The sequence below is a fragment of the Balaenoptera physalus genome (assembly GCF_965194825.1).
Source record: "Balaenoptera physalus genome assembly, chromosome: 3".
In the NCBI taxonomy this organism is placed as follows: domain Eukaryota; kingdom Metazoa; phylum Chordata; class Mammalia; order Artiodactyla; family Balaenopteridae; genus Balaenoptera; species Balaenoptera physalus.
Window position 1 is genome coordinate 50,847,287 of NC_138890.1, and position 21,619 is coordinate 50,868,905.

A 21,619-nucleotide genomic window follows, 5' to 3' on the forward strand; every position below is an offset into this window, starting at 1 on the left:
AACATACATCACAAGGTCAGGCCCAGAAGGCACCACACCACTTATCTGGTCATTCATCAAACACTGACTGAACATCTCTCTCCTGCCTTTCTCACACAAGGGCTGTCTTTCTATGATATTTAAGTCATGAATCATCTCCTTCCTGAGTCTCTGGCACATTTGGTTTTCCAGAACGGATTCTCTGACTTTAATTTTTTTTTTTAATTAATTACTATTTTTTGGCTGCATTGGGTTTTCGTTGCCGCGTGCGGGCGGGCTTTCTCTAGTTGCGGCGGGCAGGGGCTACTCTTTGTTGCGGTGCGCAGGCTTCTCACTGCGGTGGCTTCTCTTGTTCTGGAGCACGGGCTCTAGGTGCACAGGCTTCAGTAGCTGTGGCACGCAGGCTCAGTAGTTGTGGCTCATGGGCTCTAGAGCGCAAGCTCAGTAGTTGTGGCGCACGGGCTTAGTTGCTCTGTGGCATGTGGGATCTTCCCGGACCAGGACTCGAACCTGTGTCCCCTGCGTTAGCAGGCAGTTTCTCAACCACTGCGCCACCAGGGAAGTCCTGTTAATTTGTTTTGAACCTCAATTCCCTCAACGGATGGTTTACTTTGAGCTGGCTGGGTGTCTCTGAGCAGATCAGAGATTGTGACTCATTTCTGACCCCAGCAATGCTAAGCAGACTAGAACAGCATTTTGTGGGTGAGGCCATACAAGTATTATTTCAATCCTCATAATAACACCACAAAAGAGGCAATTATTATCCTCATCCTTCAGATGAAGGCGAGCAAAAGAAGGTGGCCAACAAGACTCCTATCAGCCCTGCTTGTTTTAGCAGAAGCTCTTCAGACCTCTTGAAGCTAGGAAAGGCAGTAGCTTCTGACAGAGCATCAGGCTATAAGGCTACGCCCCTATAGAGAGGGACTGGCTGCTCTATTTTTCAACCTGAGAGAAAATAAGGCCCCAAAGCATGACCATTTCTGTGGCTGGAAAAGTTTTGGCCAAGATATAGCAGAAGGAAGTGGGAAAGGCAAAGGCTTTGGAAGCAGGCGCTGGTGGGGCTGGAGCAAGTCACCAAACAACTCCTCTACGCTCCAATTTCCTCTTCCAGAAACCAAAGTAAATGAACACCGTCTCATAGTTCAGGTGGGAGGCTCAAATGGGAAGACAGATATTTAAGTGATTGGCACACTGAAACTTTTAAGGCATTGGTCTGGAATATGTCTGTAGCTTGGAAAAACAGGATAGGAGACTGTTGACCTGAGACTCTGTGAAGGCCAAGAATAGTTTAAAATCTCAGTAAAGGAATGATAGGACCTTGGGTCCCACAAGATAATAGTGAGATCAGGACAAAAAAAAAAAAAAAAAAAATCCATAAAAATGTGTGCTTTGGTACAGGGAAACAAGAAATGACTAATTTGAGTGGTTAGTGAAAAAAAGAGCGGCAATTAAAAATAATAAATGATGGGTGGGTGAATGCAGGGAGTGAGATATCTTCACCTCTCTCCGCTCTCCCAGGCTGGAAGGCAACTCTTGATTCTGCTCCCTCAGGGAGACGGATGAGAACTTGCTGTGTGCAGGCCCTTTGCTGGGTGTGGCAGCTGAGATCTCATCAAATTCTCAACTCTGTGCAGGTTGATTTCCAATTTACAGAAAAATAAACAGAGGCCCTAATGGATTACTTCATTTGCTAGGACATGGAGCTAGGACTTGAACCCAGGCAGCCTGGCTCCAAACCTCCCACCATTCGGCATTCACATGGTCTCCCCTAGTGATTCCACCAGAATGTTCTGCTTGGGGAAACTCACAAAGCCAGGCACTCTCCCACCCCCTGGCTTTTGCGCAGGCTGGTTTCTCTGCCCGGAACACTCCACATCACCTGGTCAACTCTTTCAGCCCACAGTTTAAATGCCACTTCTTACAAGAGGTCTTCTCTCCTGAGAAACCTCTAGACACCATCACCTGCCACGCCCTGCTAGCCTAGGCACACACCCTCCATCTCAACCCTACTATCATACCATGCTGAAATAATCTGTACATGTCCACGTCCCCCCATCTAGGCTGGGAACTCCAAGGGCCAGGGCCAAAGGAGCCCCAGACAAGTTGGCACCTGGCAGATGGGGTACTTAACAGAGCTTGTGTAAAAAGAAATCTCAGTGGGAGCTCAAAAGGTGATGAAGGAGACCCTGGAGCTCGACCCTGGAGCTCTGATGGGCAGAGGAGACGAGTGGAAAGTGTGGAATGAGGCTGAGCTGAGGCTGCTGCTCAGGCTTCTGCATACCTGGGGCAAGAGCAGCCTAGGTAAGCCCATCCTCAGCCCCACCTCAGGCAACGGTGTGGGTGGGGCAGGTTGGCTCCCCACAGGTCTCACCTGTGCTGCAGTTGAGGCCGCCTCCTCATTGTCCGACTCTTCCTCACTGCTCTCTGAGTCTTCCTGCACCTCAGCTTTGACCTGGGCCACCGCAGGCCCTGCCTTCCCAGCGAGCCCCGGGGTGGTCCGTGCCCCTGAGGGCCCCTTGGTGGGTGCCGAGGCAGCTTTCACTGGGAGGCTTTTCCCTACAGACTTCACCTGGAATGACGTGGAAAAGAGGCATGTCACAGGAGCCAAAGGACCACGTGGGGGCTGGCCCTGCCCCAGCCAAACAAACTTCGCCTCACCTGTCCCACTGAGGCGGCGGGAGCTGTCTCCTCCTCACTCTCCGGCTCCTCGCTGCTTGAAGAGTCCTCCTCTGGCCTCTGGGTGCCCCTGACCACCGCTGGGGATGATGTGCGGGTTGGCGAAGTCACCGTTCCTGCTTTCCAGGGGGCTGGTGCGCTTACTTGCACTGGTGGGGCCTTGGCAGATGCGGGTGTAATAGGGGTGCCCTTCCTTGGGGAGACCTTGGTCTGAGAAGTTTTCACAGCTGATTTCGCCTGAGGGGACACAGAAGTCAGAAGCTACAGAAGGATCCTGGACTCAGAGCCCCCATCCGCTCAGGGCTGGAGCCCCACTGCCATCCTCCCCCACCGCTCCCTGTGGGGCTGACCGGCGGGGGCAGCTACCTGGGCTGGAGTCTTGGCTGCGGGGGCCTCGTCCTCACTGTCTGACTCCTCCTCACTGCTCTCCGAGTCTTCCTTGGACCTTTCAGTCTTGACCTGGGCGGCTGCAGGCCCGGCCTTCTGAGGGGGGCCCTGGGTGGGACCTGAGGCAGGCCTGACCCGCAGGACTTTCCCCGAGGACTCTGCCTGCAGCGAGACACACAGGCTCAGGGGAGAGCACCCGAAGTGTGGCTTTGCGCAGAGACACAGAGACGGGGAGGGTCAACAGGCGCGGTGAGCAGAAGGGGAGGGGCTTCCGGCACTGGGCCGGAGACAAGAGACTGACAAGCGGGGGCCTCACCTGGGCCAAGGCCGCTGCCCTCAGCGCCTCCCCCTCGCTGTCCGACTCCTCGCTGCTGCTCTCCGAGTCCGCATCCCACTTTGCCACCTGGGCGGCTACAGCCCCTGCCTTCCGAGGGAGCGCTGGGACAGCACTCTTCGCTGAGGGCCCCGTGCTTGTGGCTGAGGCAGCTCTGACCTGGGAGTTTTTTCCCGAGGGCTTTGCCTGGGAGTGACAAAGGACAGGGTCAGGATAGGGGGCTTGGGGGGAATGTGTGTGAGGTAAGACAGGAGGTGAGGAGAGCGGATGGAGGGCAGCGGTTCTGGGTGCAGAGGAGGAGAGGCGCACAGGGTCTCTGCAGGCGATGCACAGGGCCAGGCCGGGCGTCCCTCCAGCCTCACCTGAGCCAGGCTCGCGGTTTGGGGCACGGTTGTGGTCGCCTCCCCCTCGCTGTCTGACTCCTCGCTGCTGCTCTCTGAGTCCTCCTCCTGCCCCCTGGTCTGGGCCTGGATGGCTGCAGGCCCTGCCTTGCCAGGGGGTGCTGGAGGGGCCCCTTTCCCAGGGGAAAGCACCTGGGCAGGTGCTGCTGAGGTGGCTCTGACCTGGGGGATCTTCCCTGAGGGCTTTGCCTGGAGCGAGAGAAACAGTATCAGAGGAGGGAGCCCAGACGGTGGGCGTGAGGAAACACAGGAGAGCGGACAGGGTCAAGGACACCGCAGACACCACAGCACACGGTGAGACGGCGCAGGGCTCTGAGCATGGCTGGGGCGCATGCAGAGTGGGAGAACAAGCCCTGAGAAGGCCTCCTGGGATGGGGCGCTGGCTGCGGGACTCTCCCTCCCCAGGCCTCACCTGCAGCAGAGTCTGGGCAGCTGGCGCCTCCTCCTCGCTGTCCGACTCCTCGCTGCTGCTCTCCGAGTCCTCCTCTGGCCTCCCTGCCTTCCCAGGGGGTGCTGGGGTGGCCCCTTTCCCAGGGGTCCCCTTGGCAGGACCCGAGGCAGCTCTGACCTGGACAGTTTTCTCGGAGGCCTTCACCTAGTAAAAGAGAAAGTGCAGTTTGCTCCCCTCCTTCTGAAAATCCCCTCGTGACACCTTAAGAATAAGGCTCGAGGCCTTAGTGAGGCTCACGAGACCCCCTGCTTCTCTCCGCACTCCCCACCTTGACCGGTGCTCCAGCCGGTATGGCCGACCAGCCAGTATGGCCATACCTCCTCATTCCCGGGGCCTTCACACCCCCTGCCCATTTCACTACCACTACCACTACCGCCTCATCCCCTGGGTCCCAGACAGATGCCAGTTCCTTATAGCAGTTCTCCATGATGGCCCTGCCCCAGGGTGGGCAGGCTCAGGGCTCCCAGGGGCCTTTGACCACCTGTCTGACCCCTATTCCTCCCTGCTCTCTGATTCCAAGAGCTTCCCAGCCTCTCTGGCTTTCCCTTAGGACATGCCCAGCTGCAGCTGCGACTACCCAAGCGAGGAGAAGGGGGTCCCAGCAGATGGAATGGAAGCGGATTCCTGTCTGCTAACAAGCCATGATTTGGCCTGAGAAGCCAGAGGACCAGGTAATTAAAACTTCTCAAGCCCCTTCACAGCAGGACTAGCTGGGACAAGGACAGCAGCCCATTTACTAGACAGGGAAACTGGGGTGAAGGGAGTGGTTACTGACTGGGTGGGGTGCAGCACCTGCCCTTTGGGAAGCAGCCATTCCAGGCCACTGCTTGGACAGGAAGGGCCATTTCCAGAAGCGGCTGGAGCAAAACCAGGTGCCCTTGCCCTTCAACTCCCACAGCCCCGCCTCCCTCTCCCCAAACTCCACGGCGAGTCTCCTCTGGCAGGGAAGGTGCTCATTACACAGTTACTCCACCAGTCTCGGGGCCAGGGAACCAGGGAACCCCGAGGAGCAGGCCTCCCTTGGGCCTCACCTGGCTGGGTGTCCCTGCAGGGGCCCCCTCCTCACTCTCAGACTCCTCGCTGCTCTCTGAGACCTCTTCTGGCTTCTTGGCCCTGCTGGCTGGGGTCATGGCACCCCCTCTGACTTGGGGTGTCACACATCCCGCCTTCCCTGGGGTCGGGGCTGCCCTTCTCCTTGGAGACTCCTTGGCCACAGCTGCTGAGGCTTTGACCTGTGGTGGTTTTACTGCAGGTTTCACCTGGAACAAGAGGATGGAATCAGAGAATAATCCTCTCCACCCGTGAGGAGTATAAGATGCTTCATAGTTTGTAAAGCTCTTTCCTAATGTCATCTGGTTCTCAAACAACTCCCTAAGACAGATACTATCTTTACACCTGTTTTCCAGTACAGGACAAAAGGCTCAGAGAGGTTAAACCACTCAACACCAATACGGAGGGGCAGAGCTGTGACTTGAACCCATGTCTATATGGCTCTGGGGGCGGAGCTCTCAACCACGATGCTCGTCTCCCACCTGGCACACAGGGCCCAGCAGAGGGGCAGCCACTCTCAACCAGGACAGCTCATGATTATCTGTCCCTCCAGCTACAGTATCTCGTCATGGTGGCCACCCCACGGGCCAGGAGGCTAGGATCTGAACTCCAGTCTTGGCACTAGCTTGCTGAGATTCCTGGGGTCCATTCCTTCCCTCTCTGGGCTCTGGCCCACTGAAGCTATGTGTTTGGCTGCTGGTTTCCCAGGGCCAGGAGTGTCGCTCATTCCCTTGGCAGGGCCTGGGGGATGGGAGCCCAGGGCGTCCTTATGGCTGGCTGTAACTAGGGCCCAAAGGTGGGACGGAATGTGGGGAGCAGCCCACAGCTAGGCCCGGGGTAGCTGGGAGCAAGGTCTCCACCTTCGTGGGTGACTGGCTAAGGCAGGAAGGCAAGGTAGGAAGCACCGTGGGTGCCAGGCCAATCCATCCCTGCATCCTACTCTTCTCCCCCTGCAACACCTTTCCCCTGGGTGTCCTGGCGCCAGGCACCAGCATCTCCTGCCAGCACTACTCCAACAGCCCCTCAACCACCTCATTATGTTTATTCAGCATTGTCCTCCGATCCAGGCCACAACCAGCGATCTTCCCGAACTGTAAGTCAGGCCATCTTACCGCTGTGACTGTAGCCCTGCAGTGGCTTCTCACAGTCTCCAGAATAAAACCCAAATTCCTCTCAGCAGTCCTCTTGGTCAGGCATGGATCTGGCCCCTGCCTACTGACCTCACCTTGTATCACTTTCCACCTCATTGATGAAATTGCAGATCACCGTTGCTTAAAAGCACCAAACTCGTTTTGTGTCTGCCTCTGCCCATGCTGTCCCTCTGCCTGCGTCACATTCCTGTTACTACGCCTCAGAGCTCTCCACGTTTCCCTTTCACAGTAACCATCACCACGGCAGTTAAATTTCTGAGGGACCCCTCCACTTCCCCACGGCAGCAGGAACCCCACCCATCCTGCTTACCACTGTTTCCCCAAGGCCTGGCGCTTGGAAGGTGCACAATAAGGAATAACCTGCGGGGACTCCTCCCAGGTCACGGTTCACAGAATAGACACGGCCACAGACTAAAAGACCTGCCTGCCCCTGGCCGGTGCTGAGGCCTGGCATTCACCAGCAGGCCCAGAGCCTCCTCAGCAGCCTCACCCCACACCCCAGTCACCCGGACAGCCACGCTCCTGCCCCGTGGCCTTTGCTCGTGCAGTTCTTCCCGCTCGAATACCTCTCCCCCCACCTCCCTCGCCGTGAAGCCTCCTGTGCGTCAAGGCCGTGGTCCAGGGCCGCCTCTCCCAGGAAGGCTTCCCCCCACCTCACAGGCAGGATGGCGTCTCTTCCCCCCAGCCCCACACCTTCGCCTGCCTAGAGAGCAGTGAGCAGCGCCTGGCTCCCCGCCTCCGCAGGTCTCAGCCTTCCCAGCTCCCGGTCACCCTGACACTCTTGCTGAACTCATCTGGTGCCCCTGGTAGGTGAGGCCCCGGCCAGGCCCCCAGGAGGGTTACAGGTTTGCAGAGGGCAGCTCCTGAGGATGGGCGGCAATTACCTCCACGTCCGTCTCATCGCTCGAGCTGGAGGTGTCCTCGCTGGAGCTGGCGGCCTGGCTGGCGGCCGCCATTCCTGAGGAATAAACAAGGAGGGACTGAGGGCCTTTCCAGACCCGCCTGCCCCTCGCCGGCACCCTCCACGCCAGCTACACAGGGCCAGGTGCGAGCGCTCCTCCTCCTGCCGCAGCTCCGCGCTCTCTGGAAGGCGCACAGCCCAGGGGCATGCCACTCCCCCTGTGCTCCTGCGTGGCTCTGAGGCCCCGGTAAGGCCTATGATGTTAGGTCCTAATACACGAGCGCCAGGAGCTGGTGGCTCAGAAGATCTCCTTCCACCAGCACACAGCAGCAGGCAGGGCAGATGCCTATTTTACATGGGAGACGGAGGTAAGCCCAGGCCTCTCAGCTTAGCCTCTGAGCCTCTGCGGCGGGCCCCGCACCCACCTGAGAGCAATAAACCAGAAAGGGCTCCAACCCCACCCCGGCTGCTCACACGCCCTCCGCAAAGCCTGAGGTGTCCCTGCAGCTGACTCTTCCTCACCCAGGGGAGGGGAAAATGGCCTGAGGTGGGGGTCCTCGCTGTCATAGAGACACCCCACTGAATTCCAGAAGGTCCCAGGGCCTGACAAAGCAGCGCCCAGGTCTGCTTCCTCAGCCCGCACTCGGGGGGCCCGGTCCTAGAGGGCAGGGCCGCTCACCAGGCTTGGCAGTGGTTCTGAGGGCCGACACACTGCCCTCCTCCTCAGTTTCTGAGACCAGGATGGTATTTGCCGAGGGCCCTGCCGCCTTCTGGGGTGACTTCTTGGTGAGGAGGTGGGCTACTGCCTTCCCGGAGGCAGGGTGTGCCGTGGAGTTCACCGTCTTGCTGGCTTTCTTGGTCTTTGCCTACACAGAACAGGAGTGACAGACAGTGGGTATGGCCTGGCAAATGAGGGCACAGACCACATCTGATCCCAGCTCCACCACTTCCTAGCCCTGTGAGCTTGGGCACACTACCTCCCTAAGCCTCAGTTTCTTCATCTTCAAAGTGGGGCTAAAAATGGTACCTCCCCTCGCAGAGGTGTGGAGAGAACCGAATTACAGTTCTTGAGACACAGCAGTTTTGCTCAGCGGTAAGTAGCATTTTGCTGTGGACATTACCATAGCCTCATAATTCTTTCTACATATTTTTTGCTAATGCTACAGGCAACATCAGGGACATAATCCTTTACATGTCTGTGACACTGCTTTGTGGATGACCAAAAAAGGATATTCTACTTTCCAAGTAGTTTCCAGCCTAGAAAGTGATTCTTGAGGGACTTCCCTGGTGGTCCTGTGGTTAGGACTCCACACTTCCACTGCAGGGGGCACGGGTTCCACCCCTGGTCGGGGCACTAAGAGCCCACAAGCCCCCCAGCACGGCCAAAAAAAACCAAAAAAAAGAAACAAAAAAATGCTTCTCAAGCTTTCAGAGCCACAAGTGTCTTATTTGCTCTGGTGTCTCCACTGCCTTGTGCAGTGCCTGGAACATAACTGTATTCGTAACGATTTGCTGAGTGAACAGGTGAATGAGGGGCCGGAGGAGGAAAGGAACTGTCTCTTCCAGGTGTGTAATGTGCCCAGTGGCCCATGGCGGTAGGCGTTATCCCCATCTTACAGAAAAAAAAAACTGAGGCCCACAGAGGTGAAGGGACAGACCACAACCACACTGCGACTGAGGCTGAGATCTGAATCCAAGTTGGGCAATTACCCACAACCCTATCCTTCTCTGACACAGGGGACTGTGTCCTACAGGGCACTTCAACTCCCACGGGTGACAGCTTGGAAGGTGGTCTCACTCACCTTGGCTTTTTCTTTCACACTTGAAGGCAAAACCTTCCCCGTGGCTGAGGAGTTGGTAGATGCTAGTGCCGGGACTGCAAGACAAAAACACTGGTTGGGTGAGCCAGATGAGCATCTTCTCATGGGTGAGTGGCAAACAGGCTCAGGTCACCTAATAATTCAACTGGTATGGCTGCCTGGGGCTGGCATGAGATCTGAGGCTAAGCCTGGACCGGGAAAGAGCTCGGTGGTGCATCAGCCACATCCCCCAGGAGCAAGAGAGGAGAGTGACGACATGAAAGCCATGTGTCTGCATCCCCGATGGGGTCCCAATTCCCTGGTGGCATGAGATGCTGAAGCCCCCAGAGGAAAAGGGATTGGCTCCTAGTCCTGCCGCATACTACCCCGGAGGCCCCGCATAACTCCAGGGGTGCCATTCCCACAGGCTACCTGCCACAATGCAGCCCTAATGTCACTCAGCAATACAGGGGCAGGTCAGGCAGCCCCAGGTCCACAGAGAAAGCTGCTTGAATTAAGCGGTTTCTCAGTGGAGAAGTAGCTGAACCATGAGACCGGGACCCTGTTAGATGTCGAGATTTCCAGCTTCTTGTTGCTTTTACACCGGGGTATCGTCTCCTTAGAGCTCAGATTAGGGAAAGATTTCTAATGTATGCTGTGAAATAAACAGGATGTTGTTGAAATGAATGATATGATCTAATTCTTTTCCTGACATTTAATTCCATCTCTATTTTTAATTACAGAAAATTTTAAGCCCGTTCCTAAGTAGAGAGAAAGTGTATAAAACCACCCTGCCCCAACCATTATCAACTTGTGGCCAATCTTATTTCAACTGTCCCCCCATTCGCCCTTCCCTGCTGAGTATTATTCTGAAGAAAACACCAGACACCGTATCATGTTGCCCACAGATATTTCAGCATGTTTCTCTCAATGAGGACTCTTAAAAAGTATAATTATAATTCCATTATTACAGCTTTAAAAATTTATTAATATCAAGTAGCCCGTCAGTAGGAAATTTTACAATTTTTGTTTTAAATAGTGTGTAGGTATGGACGTAGGCAAGTATGGATGTCTATCTGTATGATTTCATATACAAAGGAGAGCACTGTAAGGCTACCCTCCAGGAGATACATTTAGGGAGTGGAAGGGGAGCAGGCGAGGGGAACAGGAAACCTCCCACTTTTCTTCTGTATGCTTTTGTACAGTTCACAGTGAACCTGTTTTGCATTATAATTTTAAAAGAGTAAGCAAGGTATAAAATGCATATTCAGTATGATCTCAAGTATCTGAAAAAACATGTTCAGGAAAAATAAATGGAAGAATAATTTGCCAAATTATATGTGGCAAGAATATAGGTAATTTTTCCCTACCTTTCTGAAAAGTAATTTTCACATATTCTATAATGAATACTCCATAACGAAGCCTGTATTTCTTTTACAATCAGAAAACATATTTAAAAATTAAGAAATTACCTTCTATGTAAGTAAAAACCAATAATGCAAAGAAGAACGATAATTCCTCTGTAGAGCTATGACCACTGTTGGTTAAAGCACAAACTGCCCTGAGAACATGGGAGAAAGGGGCTGTGAAGGCCTCCCTGGGTCACCCCTGCCAACACCCTGAAACCAGAGTGCCCGGGACGGCTTGCCAGTGCTAACCTGCACACTTCCAAAATAACAGGAAGATCGGCAACTCCTGAAGCAGCCCATAAGCACACAGAAGAGGTGCCCGCCAGCTGCCCTCTCTGAAATCTCTCTAGCAGTTCTTCTGAAAATGTGGGCTTCTTTCTATCTTTATCAGAATCACCTGGAGGGCTTGTAAAAATGCAGCCCCTGGGTCCCACTGGAGGGGCTGACTCTACGTGCCCCAAATTAGACTGTAAGGGCCCATCCATGTTTTTGTTCACCATTGGATTCCTAGCACCTGGGACACGATGTCTGGCCCAGAGGAAGGGCTCAAATCAAGACTGAAATAGGTATGTGGGACCCTTCCAACCTTCCCGCTAAAAGGGCCGGTCCTCTGAGGGCTCACTGAAGGAGAAGCTGGAGGTGGACTCTCCCCTGGAACAATCCAGTATACAACAGCCTGTTCCCGAAAGGTGCAGGGCGCTGAGCTGAGCCCCCCAGCACACAGGGCTCTTACTGGCTTTGGTGGTTTCCGCTTCTGCCTCCTGCTCCTCCTCCTCCTCCTCCTCTGAGCTCTCTGAGCTGCTAACGGGGTCTGACACGCGGGTCTTCTTGGCCTGCAGGGCTGCATCTTCCTCTGCCTTCTGCTTCTGGCCAATCTCCGAGGTTCTGCAGGACAAGGGTGACTGGCTAGTTCAACCGGGTGACAAGGACAACCCCAGGAGAGTTGAAAAGGAAGACCTCCCCACATCCTCCCCGCCCCCAAAGGAAACGTGCATAAAGAGAGTTTAAACAGTGCTGAAACACAGTGTTAGATACAATTTTGTGTTCTGCATTTTCACTCATTTCATCGTATTTTTACAATTGTCTATGAGTCTTCAAATATTCAGGAAGGGTGGACAATATTATATAACAGCTGCTAAGAGTCACTGAGCGTTAAGTGCCGGCCCTATAGACACTTCACAGCACCATCCAGGCTCCTCCTTCCTCCAGAACTTGTGGCACCTGCAGTGACCCTCTTCCTGGAAGATTCTGCCCAGGTCGGTCCCTATTGTCCTTCAGGCCTCAACTCAAATACAGCCTCCTCAGAGAGGCCCTCCCTGATTACCCACCCCCCCAAGACATTCTCTGCCCTGCCATCCTGTTTCATTTTCTTCAGAGCACGTTCCTCTCTCCTGTTATTTTACCTACTTCCTGCTTGAAGCCTCCACTGCGCAGCCAGGTCCCTGGAGAGGAGGGCTGGCAGGAGCCTTTTCCAGCTCCCTCAGTACCTTGAACACATAGCATGAGTCTCACGGCCAAGTGAGTTGCCCAGAGTCAAAGAGTAAGTCTCAGGCACTGGGGAGGATAAGCACCCAGATGGCTGAGTTGTTGGAACTTTCGAGCATCATCTCCCCTGACCCCAGCCTCCTGCCCCGAGGGAGTCACTGTCTGTGCCCCATGCTCTCCAGACGGGACGGATGCTGCTCTGCCAGTTTGGGATGTGCTGCTTGGGTCCCTTGTTCCCAGGAAGGCTACTTGCTGGGAACCTTCTGCAAAAACAGGTCTCATTTACTACATGTACCAGTTCACTCTGCCTCTCTCCTCCCAACAGAATGTAAGTTTCACAAGGGCAGGGATTTTTCTCTGGTTTGTTCCCAGCTATATCAAGAACAGTTCTGGCTCACAGTAAGTGCTCAGTAAATACGGAGGTGAGTGGGGGTGGGAGGGGGATGCCTCCAATGGCTAGGTTTAGCACTTTATTTACCATTATTATCTTCATTTTACGGATGGAGACAGACTTGGGGAGGCCAAGTTTGTCCAAGGTCATACAGCTAGTTGCTGGGTTTGAACCACTAGGTTAGGCTAGTTCTGGTGAGTGTGAGGGCCTCATCCCAGTCAGTACTCCTCACCCACGGAAGGGGCTGGTGGCAGGGACGGGCGTGCGCTGCAGCTCACTGAAGGAGTTCTCTGGGGAAGGAAGTGCTGTGCAAACACACAGACACCTGGGCAAGTGGGAAAGGAAGTGGGGGTGTGCCCTGTGCTCACTTCAGCAGCAGAGGAGAGCCGAGAACTGAGGCTTGATAGGGCTCTCAAAGACCTTAGCTCTCTACTGGAAGCTCGGATCCCTTCCACACCATGCCTGCCTTTGTTGACACACCTCTGATGACAAGGAGCTCACAACTCCACTGTAGCCTACCTCATTTCTGGAGAGCTCTGATGACCCACTGCTTTTATTCAGAAGCTGAAACCTGTCTTACTAAAGCAGGTACATATGAGTCCCACTTCAGTCTCTCGGGTCCCAGGGAACACCCCAGTCCCTTCATCTTCAAAGATGTGCATACAGAGGTCCCTTGCCTGCCCCTCTGACATCTCTTTCCCATCCCAGACAGTTCAGTATTCACTATCATTCCTCATGGGACATGACTGCAGGTCCTTCACTCCCATAGTTGGCTGTGGTCAGGCCAGTTCATGGAGGGAACGATTATCCCTCCTTCATTTTCAAACCATTCCTCTGCTGATATGTCCTTAGATTATTCCCCTCCTTGTTTCCCATGTTTTACAGGCATTTCACATTCAACGTGTCTTTGAAATCTTTCCCTCCAAATTGGGTTCCTTCCATTCAGGTGTACAAGTCAGACACCTGGGAGTGGACTAGATGCCTCTCCAAACCACCCACAGACCCTCATCTCATCCTCTCACATTCCTGGAATCTACCGTCTCCCTCCATGTTATTACTGCCTCAAGCTCCATCAGCTCTTATCTGCATAATGATATCCACAGCCTCACCTGGTCGCGCCATGCTGCAGGGATCTCATCACTCTCTGCTTCACCCTTCCATGGCTCCCACAGCTCTTGGGGCAAAGACATAACTGCTCCCCATGGATGATCAGGCCTTGCATGGAGTGGGCCCTGCCGACGGTCCAGCCTCGTCTGCACTGTGCCCGCAGCTACAGGCCTCACACCAGTAGTTCCCTCTGCCAGGTACACTCTACTGGCCCCTCCACACCTATTGCCTTGTTCACTCCCCCACTCCCTGCAGCTCTCAAATCAAAGGTCACTTCAGGGAAGCCTCCCCTAAACCCCCAAATGAGGCTAGGCTAACCTGTTTAGATAGTTTTGGCACTGGGCACCTCTTTGCATAATCCTTATACCACTGTAATTTGACACTCATTTGTTTTTTCTGAGGCGTGCTTACCTTCCTGGACTCCAATGTCAGCTCCAGGAAAGAAGGAACCATGTATGTCTCACTCATGACAATATCTTTGTACTTAGAACAGAGCCTGGCATTCAGTAGTTACTCAATAAATGTTTACTGATTGAATAATAAAAGCTGCTGAGAAGCTTTTGTCCTTAAGAGGCACTGATCACAGCTCAGTGTCCTCTCCATTACCAGACACCCGTATCTGTGACCTGGCTTCCTGGAGGTGATAATAGTATCTACGGTGGGCTATGGGGACAGACCTTACACCAGATTAGTATCCTAGCTGATCCCAAGCTGAGGGCTTGCAGTGTCCCTGCTGTACTCTCTCAGTCCCATTAGACTTACTGTTGCCAGTGTGTATAGATGTCCAGAAGGGTTACAGGCTGAGTCAGGAAACTTTTCTGCAGAGAAGTAAAGAGAAAGCAGCAATCAATCCCCCAAGCACAGTAAGGGTCCTCCTTGGGCCCCACTCTCACAACGTCATGATCTACAGAGAGGTGGTTGAGAAGGGGGTCTTTCTGCTCTGGGAAGTATGTCTGCTTGACCCTTCCAGTACCACCCAAACCTTCCAGAGACAAGCAGGGCCAAGTATTTCCAGCTAAAACCTTTTAAGACAACATGTTGGTGAGGAGTATCTTTGAAGATTAGAGTTGGAATGTTCCAGGCTAGCATTTATCTAGCCCCCAGCCTCCCTGGCACTCTCCAGGCTTAGGTGCCACGAGACAGGGCTTTTTCCACCCCTGACCTTTCAGAAGGCTTTCAAAAGCCAGGCTGGTCAATCTCCCCAGGACAGTATGAACCACACCAGATACCGCGCTGTCAGCTCACCCGCTGGGAAGAGACTGAAAACAAATGGTGCCAGTCCTTTGGTAGAAGCAGAGGCCTTTGGAGCCAAGATCAGAAGCCTATTCTCTCTGCAAATGTCAAGAACCTGGGGTGTCAAGTGCCCCAAAGAGGTTGAGTGAGTAATGTGGGGCGAGGGCAGTGCCGGGGATTTAGGCAGAGTGGTCAAGAGGGTGCACCTGGACTCAGGCAGAGCGCCTGTGTTAACTGGATGGGCTACTCTCTTCATCTCTTCAAACTTCTGGTTCTTTCTTTCTAACGTGGGGATAACAGCAGTACCCACCTAAGATGTTGCTGTCAGGCCTGATGGAGACCATCTAGTCAGGGACCAGCACAGGAGCCAGTAACATTGAGAGTGTAACTGACAGTAATTCAAAGTGTCAGTTTCACTCTCCTCGGCCCCTGGCACACTGGCCTCCTCACTGTCCCTCAAATCTGTCAGCGCACCCTGCCCGCATGGGGGCTTGCTATTCCTTCTGTCTGGAATGCTCTCTCCTGCCAACTATACAGCTCACTCCCTCGCTTCCTTCAGGTCCTTGCCCGAATGTCACCTTCTCATTGGGGTTTCCTGACCACCCTATATAGATAATTTAACTCTGACATTCCTTATCCCCGCCCCCGCCTGCCTTATTTTTATAGCTAGCACCTACCTTCCATCACCCCACACACTGTATCATTAACTTCAAAAAAAAAAAAAAAAATCAGTCCTCTGTCGGCTCCTGCTGGAATGTATGCTCCATGAGGGCAGGATACTTTTGCTTAGGTAAATGCCCCAAAGCAGATGGGTATTCTCCTTCACCCCCTGTAGCTGTTAAGTCATGTTAACTGGAGTAAGAAGGGCTACCGAGGTCCAAAGAAGACTGGAAAAAGCACAGGTAATGTCGTAAGGCCCATCATCCTTTAGTTTCTCCAGGAGGTCCCGAGAGCAAGCATCATGACCACAGCCTCCACCACAGCCAAGGGGTACTGATTAACCAAGTCAGTAGCCACCACGCCAGCTTAAAACTTCCCAGTGGCTTACCACTGCTCTTCAGATGAAAACCAAAGTAAGCCAACTCCCTGCCTCTGTCTCCCCAGGGACCTCTATCACCCTTGTACTCCACACTTCAGCCAACCTTCTGGGGCAGTACATATGCAACAATTTGCACCTCTGCTTGGAATATCCACCTCCCTGCTCTCAGATCTCAAAGCAACATCCACTTCCTCAGGAAAGCAACCCTGGATATCCCTGACCAGGGCAAACTGCCATTCTTGTCTTAACACCCTATGCCCCTCATTCTTGGCACTTAATGCAGTGTTAAGTGTACAGGTGTTTTTATGGTTCTTTGATTTATGTCTATCTCCCCTACCAGATTCAGACTGTAAACTCTAAACAGTGAACTGGGGGACCGTGCTCACTATTCTGTCACCAGTACTCTGACCGCCAGATTAACAGCTGCTCAAAGAATGGATGAAGTAAGAAATGACTGCACCACGAGTTCGAATCCCAAAGCTGTCCGACTCAGTACAGAAGGGCTGCTAAGGGCTTGAGCTCCAGCTCAATTAAGGCGCTTCAGACCCCCTCTCTTGGCGCTCTTTCGCCCCACCAGAGCTGGTCGCAATCCACCTCTCAGACTCGCAGCAACCTTCTCGCCCCAGGGAGCCGCGCCGAGCCACGTGGCCCGAGACTTCGGAAACTTTAAACTGCCGCTCCCAGGAAGGGGGTGGAGGTAAGGGGCGCGGGAATTATAAAGCCCTGAGCGTCATATCTCACGTCCCGGCCCGCCCACTGCACAGACAGGGAAACTGAGGCCCATAAGAACTGGGAGCCGCCGGGGTGGGGAGCAGAGGCTGAGTCTCCTTCGGCACCCCAGGCCGCGTCCCGGAGCACCGCGGGAATCCGGCTCTGGGCGCCCTCCAGGCCGCCAGGGGAGGAGGCGCGGGCCTCCTCTCTTCAGATCTTGCACGCGGCCCTCGCACACGGCCCGGGCACGCTTACCTGGCCGCTCTGCTCCTTCACTTCCCGCGCCGCGCGCACATAGCCCGCCTGCAGCAGATGCTGGTAGATCAGGGGAAGCAGCTCCCGCCGCTTCCTGGCCTCGGCCATGCCCGCAACCCCCGGCTTGTCGGTTTACCTGCACGCCCCCCTCAGTCCCCGCCCGCCACTTCCCTCTTGCCCTTAGACCTCGCGACCCCCACTTCCGGCTCCTCCTCCACCCGCCGCGCGGCACGCCGGAACATGTAGTCTTATCTCCAGGAGTGGCCGGCCCCGCCCCGGTGGGTGAAAGGGGCGGAGGCAAGGAGGACAACGAGCCCTCCCATTGGCTGGGAGGGCGTGATCGGACCCGGACGCGCCCCCTGGGCCGGCCACGATTCGAATGACTTCCGCTTAAATCCTTCAGACTTGTTCCTTGAGATTTGTCTTCCACTTAGCTGTCTGACAGCTGCGATCAGGTTTTACTCATCTCTGAACATCCTAATCTCCAGCTCTCTCTAGATCCGAACTTGCAGTTACCCACTCGTTTATGCATTTCACAGATGTTTTAGAGCCCATAAACCAAGTACTATTTGTCATTGTTCATTCATTCATTGAACAAATAGTTATTGAGCACCATACCTTGAGTTAGCGCTAGGCTAGGATTGGGGGATAAAAAGATGAATAGGATATGGCAGCTGCCCTCAAAGCTCACAGGGAGGAGGGAGACAGTCGGTAACCAAGCAACTATGGTTCAATGTCTTCTGTGCATTGTCCGGGACAGATACAGCCTGTGGGAGAAAGAAGGAGGGGCCCCTGACCCCAAGGAGATATCTAAGCTTAAACTTAAAGATGGAGTAGGAATTTCTAGGTGCAGAGGAGAGGGATGGCATCCCGCGCAGAGGGCACTGCATGAGTATAGACAGGAGAAACCACCCTGGTACAGGCTGGGAAACCCAGACAAAAAACCAAGTCTGTGCTGCTGGGCTGTAGAGTTGGAGGGTTGAGGGAACGAGTGAGGACACAAAAGGATGGAGAAGTTAGCAGGACCTACAGCACCCCCTCCCCCCAGCCACAGTTTGCACCTTTGCTCCAAGGGCAATAGATAGTCTCTGACTGATTTTATGCAGGAGGGTGACCTGGATTTATGTTTTTAAAAGATTGCTATGACCAAAGAAGATGGATTTGTGGAGAACAAAACTGGACGTGAGGGTGTTGTAGTTGTGGAGGGGAGGTTGGCAGGGAGAGGGTGACCTAGGCTGGGGAATATTTGAATCAGCTGTTCTTAACTTCATGGATCCATCGAGAAAATGAAGACAGCACGAACCTAACCTTTGCTGCAGAAAAATTTGAAGTGTACAGACACATAACATTTTCCATCCAGTTTTAGGACATGGATAAGCACATACCTGAACCTCCTAGGCTTAGGAACTGCTGCTCTAGGAAGAAACAGGGACAGGACCAGGTGACTGATGGAATGTGGTGAAAGAGGAGACTAATCTACATTCAGCTATTTAGGAAATATTTATTGAGTACTTACTATTGGGGATAAAACTGTCTCTACCCCAATAGAGCTTATAGTCTAATGGGGGAGACACAAGCTAAACAAATAGTCATACAAATACATTGTTACAAACAGTAGTAAGTGCAGAAAGGAAAAGGATAGTGTTTTCTTATGGAAGAATTGGAGACTTCCCTGGTGGCACAGTGGTTAAGAATCCGCCTGCCAATGCAGGGGACACGGGTTTGAGCCCTGGTCCGGGGAGATCCCACATGCTGCAGAGCAACTAAGCCCGTGCGCCACAACTACTGAGCCTGCGAGCCACAACTACTGAAGCCCGAGTGCCTAAAGCCCGTGCTCCACAACAAGAGAAGCCACTGCAATGAGGAGCCCGTGCACCGCAATGAAGAGTAGCCCCCGCTCGCCACAACTAGAGAAAGCTGGCGCACAGCAACAAAGACCCAACGCAGCCAAAAATAAATTAAAAAAAAAAAAAAAAGCTACAGTGGAGTCATGCTGCCTGTGTTCAAATTCCCACTTTGCCTCTTATTAACTAGGTGACCTTGAGTAAGTTACATAACTTTTTGGTCCCTCAGTTTCTTCACCCATAAAACAGAGATAATTATAATGTCTACCTCATAGGGTTGCCATGAGGAGTAAATGAGTTCTAAGCAGAAATGCACAGAAGAGTTCCAAAGAATAGTACTGCGCTTGTGTGTACGTTAGCCATTACTGTGAAAGCATTTGACAAGATGGAGGGACCTATCTCTTCTTGGGGAAGGATTCCCTGAGGAAATGATCTTTGTGAGGAAATCTGAGCTATATGCAGGGGAGGATGGGGTATGGGGAGAATCCTAGGCAGAGAAAGAACCTGTGCAAAGGGCCTGAGGCAGAAGTTACAGCTAGAGAAGAGGTGAGAAAAGGCCTGTGTAACAGGGCCAGAGGGAGAGCAGGGGGACTGGGGAGTGCAGAAGGTGGGCAGAGGCGGATTTTACATTAAGGATCTTTCTCTTCATCCTCCGAGTGATAGGAAACCACTGACAGTGTAGGCCCAAGAAGGACAGGATGACATTTGCATTTTAATGTGACCCGTGTGAATGCCTAGTGGAGAGTGGAGTCGTGTGTGTATGAGTAGCTGCAGGATAAGTTAGGGTTAGGAGTACCGGCAGGCATCCAGGGAGACTATCACAGAGGTGGTGCTGGTGGCAGTGCAGTTGGAGAGCAGTGGAAGGTTCCAGTTATCAGGAAGTAAAATTATCACAAAGATGTGTGGGAATGGAAGGTAAGGGAGAGGTAGTGTCAGGATGGACTCTGAGGTTTCCCTGCAAACAGGCAGGCAGTAGTTTTCACTGAGATGGGGAAAACTGGAGACCACTGGGAGGCGGTGTTGGGTGAGTGAGGATGGGAGGGTGTGGAGGGGGACGTGAAAAGTGCAACTTCCACTTTAGATGTGTTGAGCTTGAAAGGCCTTTGGGACACAGTGTAGATGTTGAGTAGGCGCTTGGAGGCCTGGGTTTGGAGGCACATGAGGATGGGAAGTTGTCAGGAGACAAATGATCACGAGGCTGTGGATGAGGGCTGGATTCTCCAAAGAGAAGGCGCCCCAGGATGGAGCTGTGAGACACACCACAGGTTAGGGTTGTGCAAACGAGGATATACCTGCAGAGGCTGAGAAGGAGGGCCTGAGAGGTGTGAGAAAACCCTGGAGAGTGGGCGTAGGGAAGGCAGCCAAGGGAAGGAAGCTGAGAGTTTCAGGAAAGTGGGAGGAGTCAATGGGGAATGCTCTGAGAGGTCAGAAGGATGCGGATGGAAGCAGCGGCTTTGGTTAATGACAGACACGGGCAGATGTTGGTAGCTTTGGGGAGCACTGTTTCTGCAGAGTGATGAGAGGGTCAGATGGCAGCGGGTCTGATGAGTGAAGGAGGGGTGAAGGAGGCAGTGGGTCTTTTGAGAAGTATTTGTGTGAAGGAGAGGAGAGAGATGCTGTGATGGGGTCAAAGCATATGTCGGGGAGGGGAAGGTGTGTTAGAAGGTGGAAGAGACCTGAGTTTGTTTACAGGCTGATGGCAGATCAAGGGGAGAGATTAATTAAGGGTGTGGGAAAGAAAGGAGATAATCAGCGAGAGGATGTTCATGAGCATGTGCGAGGGGATGGGATCAGGCATGTAGGTGGAGAGGTTGGTCTTGGAAAGGAGGAGGGATGACTTCTCTAGAACCAAAAGAAGGAACAAAGAGAGGATGGGTGCAGATGTAGATGTAGGTTTGTAGTGGGATGTTAAGGGAGATTTCATCTTGAGCTTCTATTTTTTCTGCGAAGTGGGAGGCAAGGTCTTCTGCTGAGAGAGAGGAAGAGGTGGTGAGGAGTCTGAAGGAAGGAGGAGAGCGTGCATTCAGACAGCTGAGGAGCAAACTTGCCCACAAAATCCCCAAATGTCCGACACTGTTGACAACCCGGTGTGTCCTGTCCCGTCGGCTGGGTGATTTCCCCCACCATGGGTCACCTACCCACGTGCAAACAGGGGAGAGTACTTGGTGGGGTTTATCCAGGCCCAGGGCTTTGCCAGATGGGTGGGGAAAAGGGCAAAGGGTTCTAAAGTGTTGGCAAAAGAGATGCCCGATCTTTCGGCCCTGGGAACTAGGCTGGGCGGGGTGGGAAGTGAAGACCGATGGGGTCCATTTTCAGGGAGAGAGTGGAAGCCTCCATGGACGGGGCAGCCACAAGGTCAGTGACCAGGAGCCTGAGCTCAGGGTTGGCAACTCGAATTGATGACCATGCCCTGGTGGCTGGTAGGGCTCCTCACTGAGACAGTGAACAGGCTGATAAGCATGCAAATCATTAGGAAGATAAAAGTTTTTTTACCCCTCCAAGAACCAATTTTCATCCCCTTGGGGCATTATGGCCCCAGTTGAGAATGCCTGCCTTAGTAGAATGTAAATTCCCTGAAGGCAGACTGGTGGTCCTCTTGTTGCCTGCATTATTCCCAAGCCCGGTCCATAAATACTGGTCAGTGCAAGGGTGGTTACAGCCTGTCTCCTGAAGAAGAGAGGAAGGCAGAGCAGGCAGGGCACACACCATGAGTACAGGGCTGGAAGCAGAAATGTGGAAGTCTTCTAGAAGACAGTGGAGAAGGAACTGGGTCTTCCGTCCTTGGCTGACCTGGGAAGAAATGGAGAATTGGTATTAAATTAAAAAACAAAAACCAAACCAAACCAGGATGATCTAATACCTTTGGTCTGGCAACAGGTTGCTTGTTTTTGTTTTGTTCCTAATGAAATTCATTTTAGGCATTTATGGTTTATCCTTGGCTCCTGGGAGGCTGCCTCTTCTGTGGACAATTTCTCTGTTTCCTTGATTTTCCAAATCATACCCTTCACTGCATTGC

At 53.2% G+C, this 21,619-nt stretch overlaps 1 protein-coding gene across 6 annotated transcripts in view; it reads right to left on the minus strand.

Annotated features, from left to right (window-relative positions):
• Positions 1 to 16,946, minus strand: part of TCOF1 (treacle ribosome biogenesis factor 1) — a 38,558-nt gene extending 21,612 nt beyond the window's left edge. For 4 of the 6 annotated variants that reach the window (XM_082454023.1, XM_082454022.1, XM_082454021.1 and 1 more), the window contains exons 1-13: positions 16,760 to 16,939; positions 14,284 to 14,339; positions 11,272 to 11,423; positions 9,133 to 9,206; positions 8,010 to 8,196; positions 7,314 to 7,387; positions 5,260 to 5,487; positions 4,190 to 4,372; positions 3,739 to 3,966; positions 3,359 to 3,562; positions 3,022 to 3,204; positions 2,638 to 2,892; positions 2,351 to 2,548 (exon numbers count right to left, since the gene is read on the minus strand). In XM_082454023.1, the coding sequence (XP_082310149.1) occupies positions 2,351 to 2,548; positions 2,638 to 2,892; positions 3,022 to 3,204; positions 3,359 to 3,562; positions 3,739 to 3,966; positions 4,190 to 4,372; positions 5,260 to 5,487; positions 7,314 to 7,387; positions 8,010 to 8,196; positions 9,133 to 9,206; positions 11,272 to 11,423; positions 14,284 to 14,339; positions 16,760 to 16,867 (2,130 nt within the window). In that variant the 5' untranslated portion in view covers positions 16,868 to 16,939. Of the gene's footprint in view, positions 1 to 2,350; positions 2,549 to 2,637; positions 2,893 to 3,021; positions 3,205 to 3,358; positions 3,563 to 3,738; positions 3,967 to 4,189; positions 4,373 to 5,259; positions 5,488 to 7,313; positions 7,388 to 8,009; positions 8,197 to 9,132; positions 9,207 to 11,271; positions 11,424 to 14,283; positions 14,340 to 16,759 lie in introns of all 6 variants that reach the window. The other 2 variants (XM_082454020.1, XM_082454024.1) reach the window with 2 other exon arrangements.
• Positions 16,947 to 21,619: the final 4,673 nt, after the last annotated feature.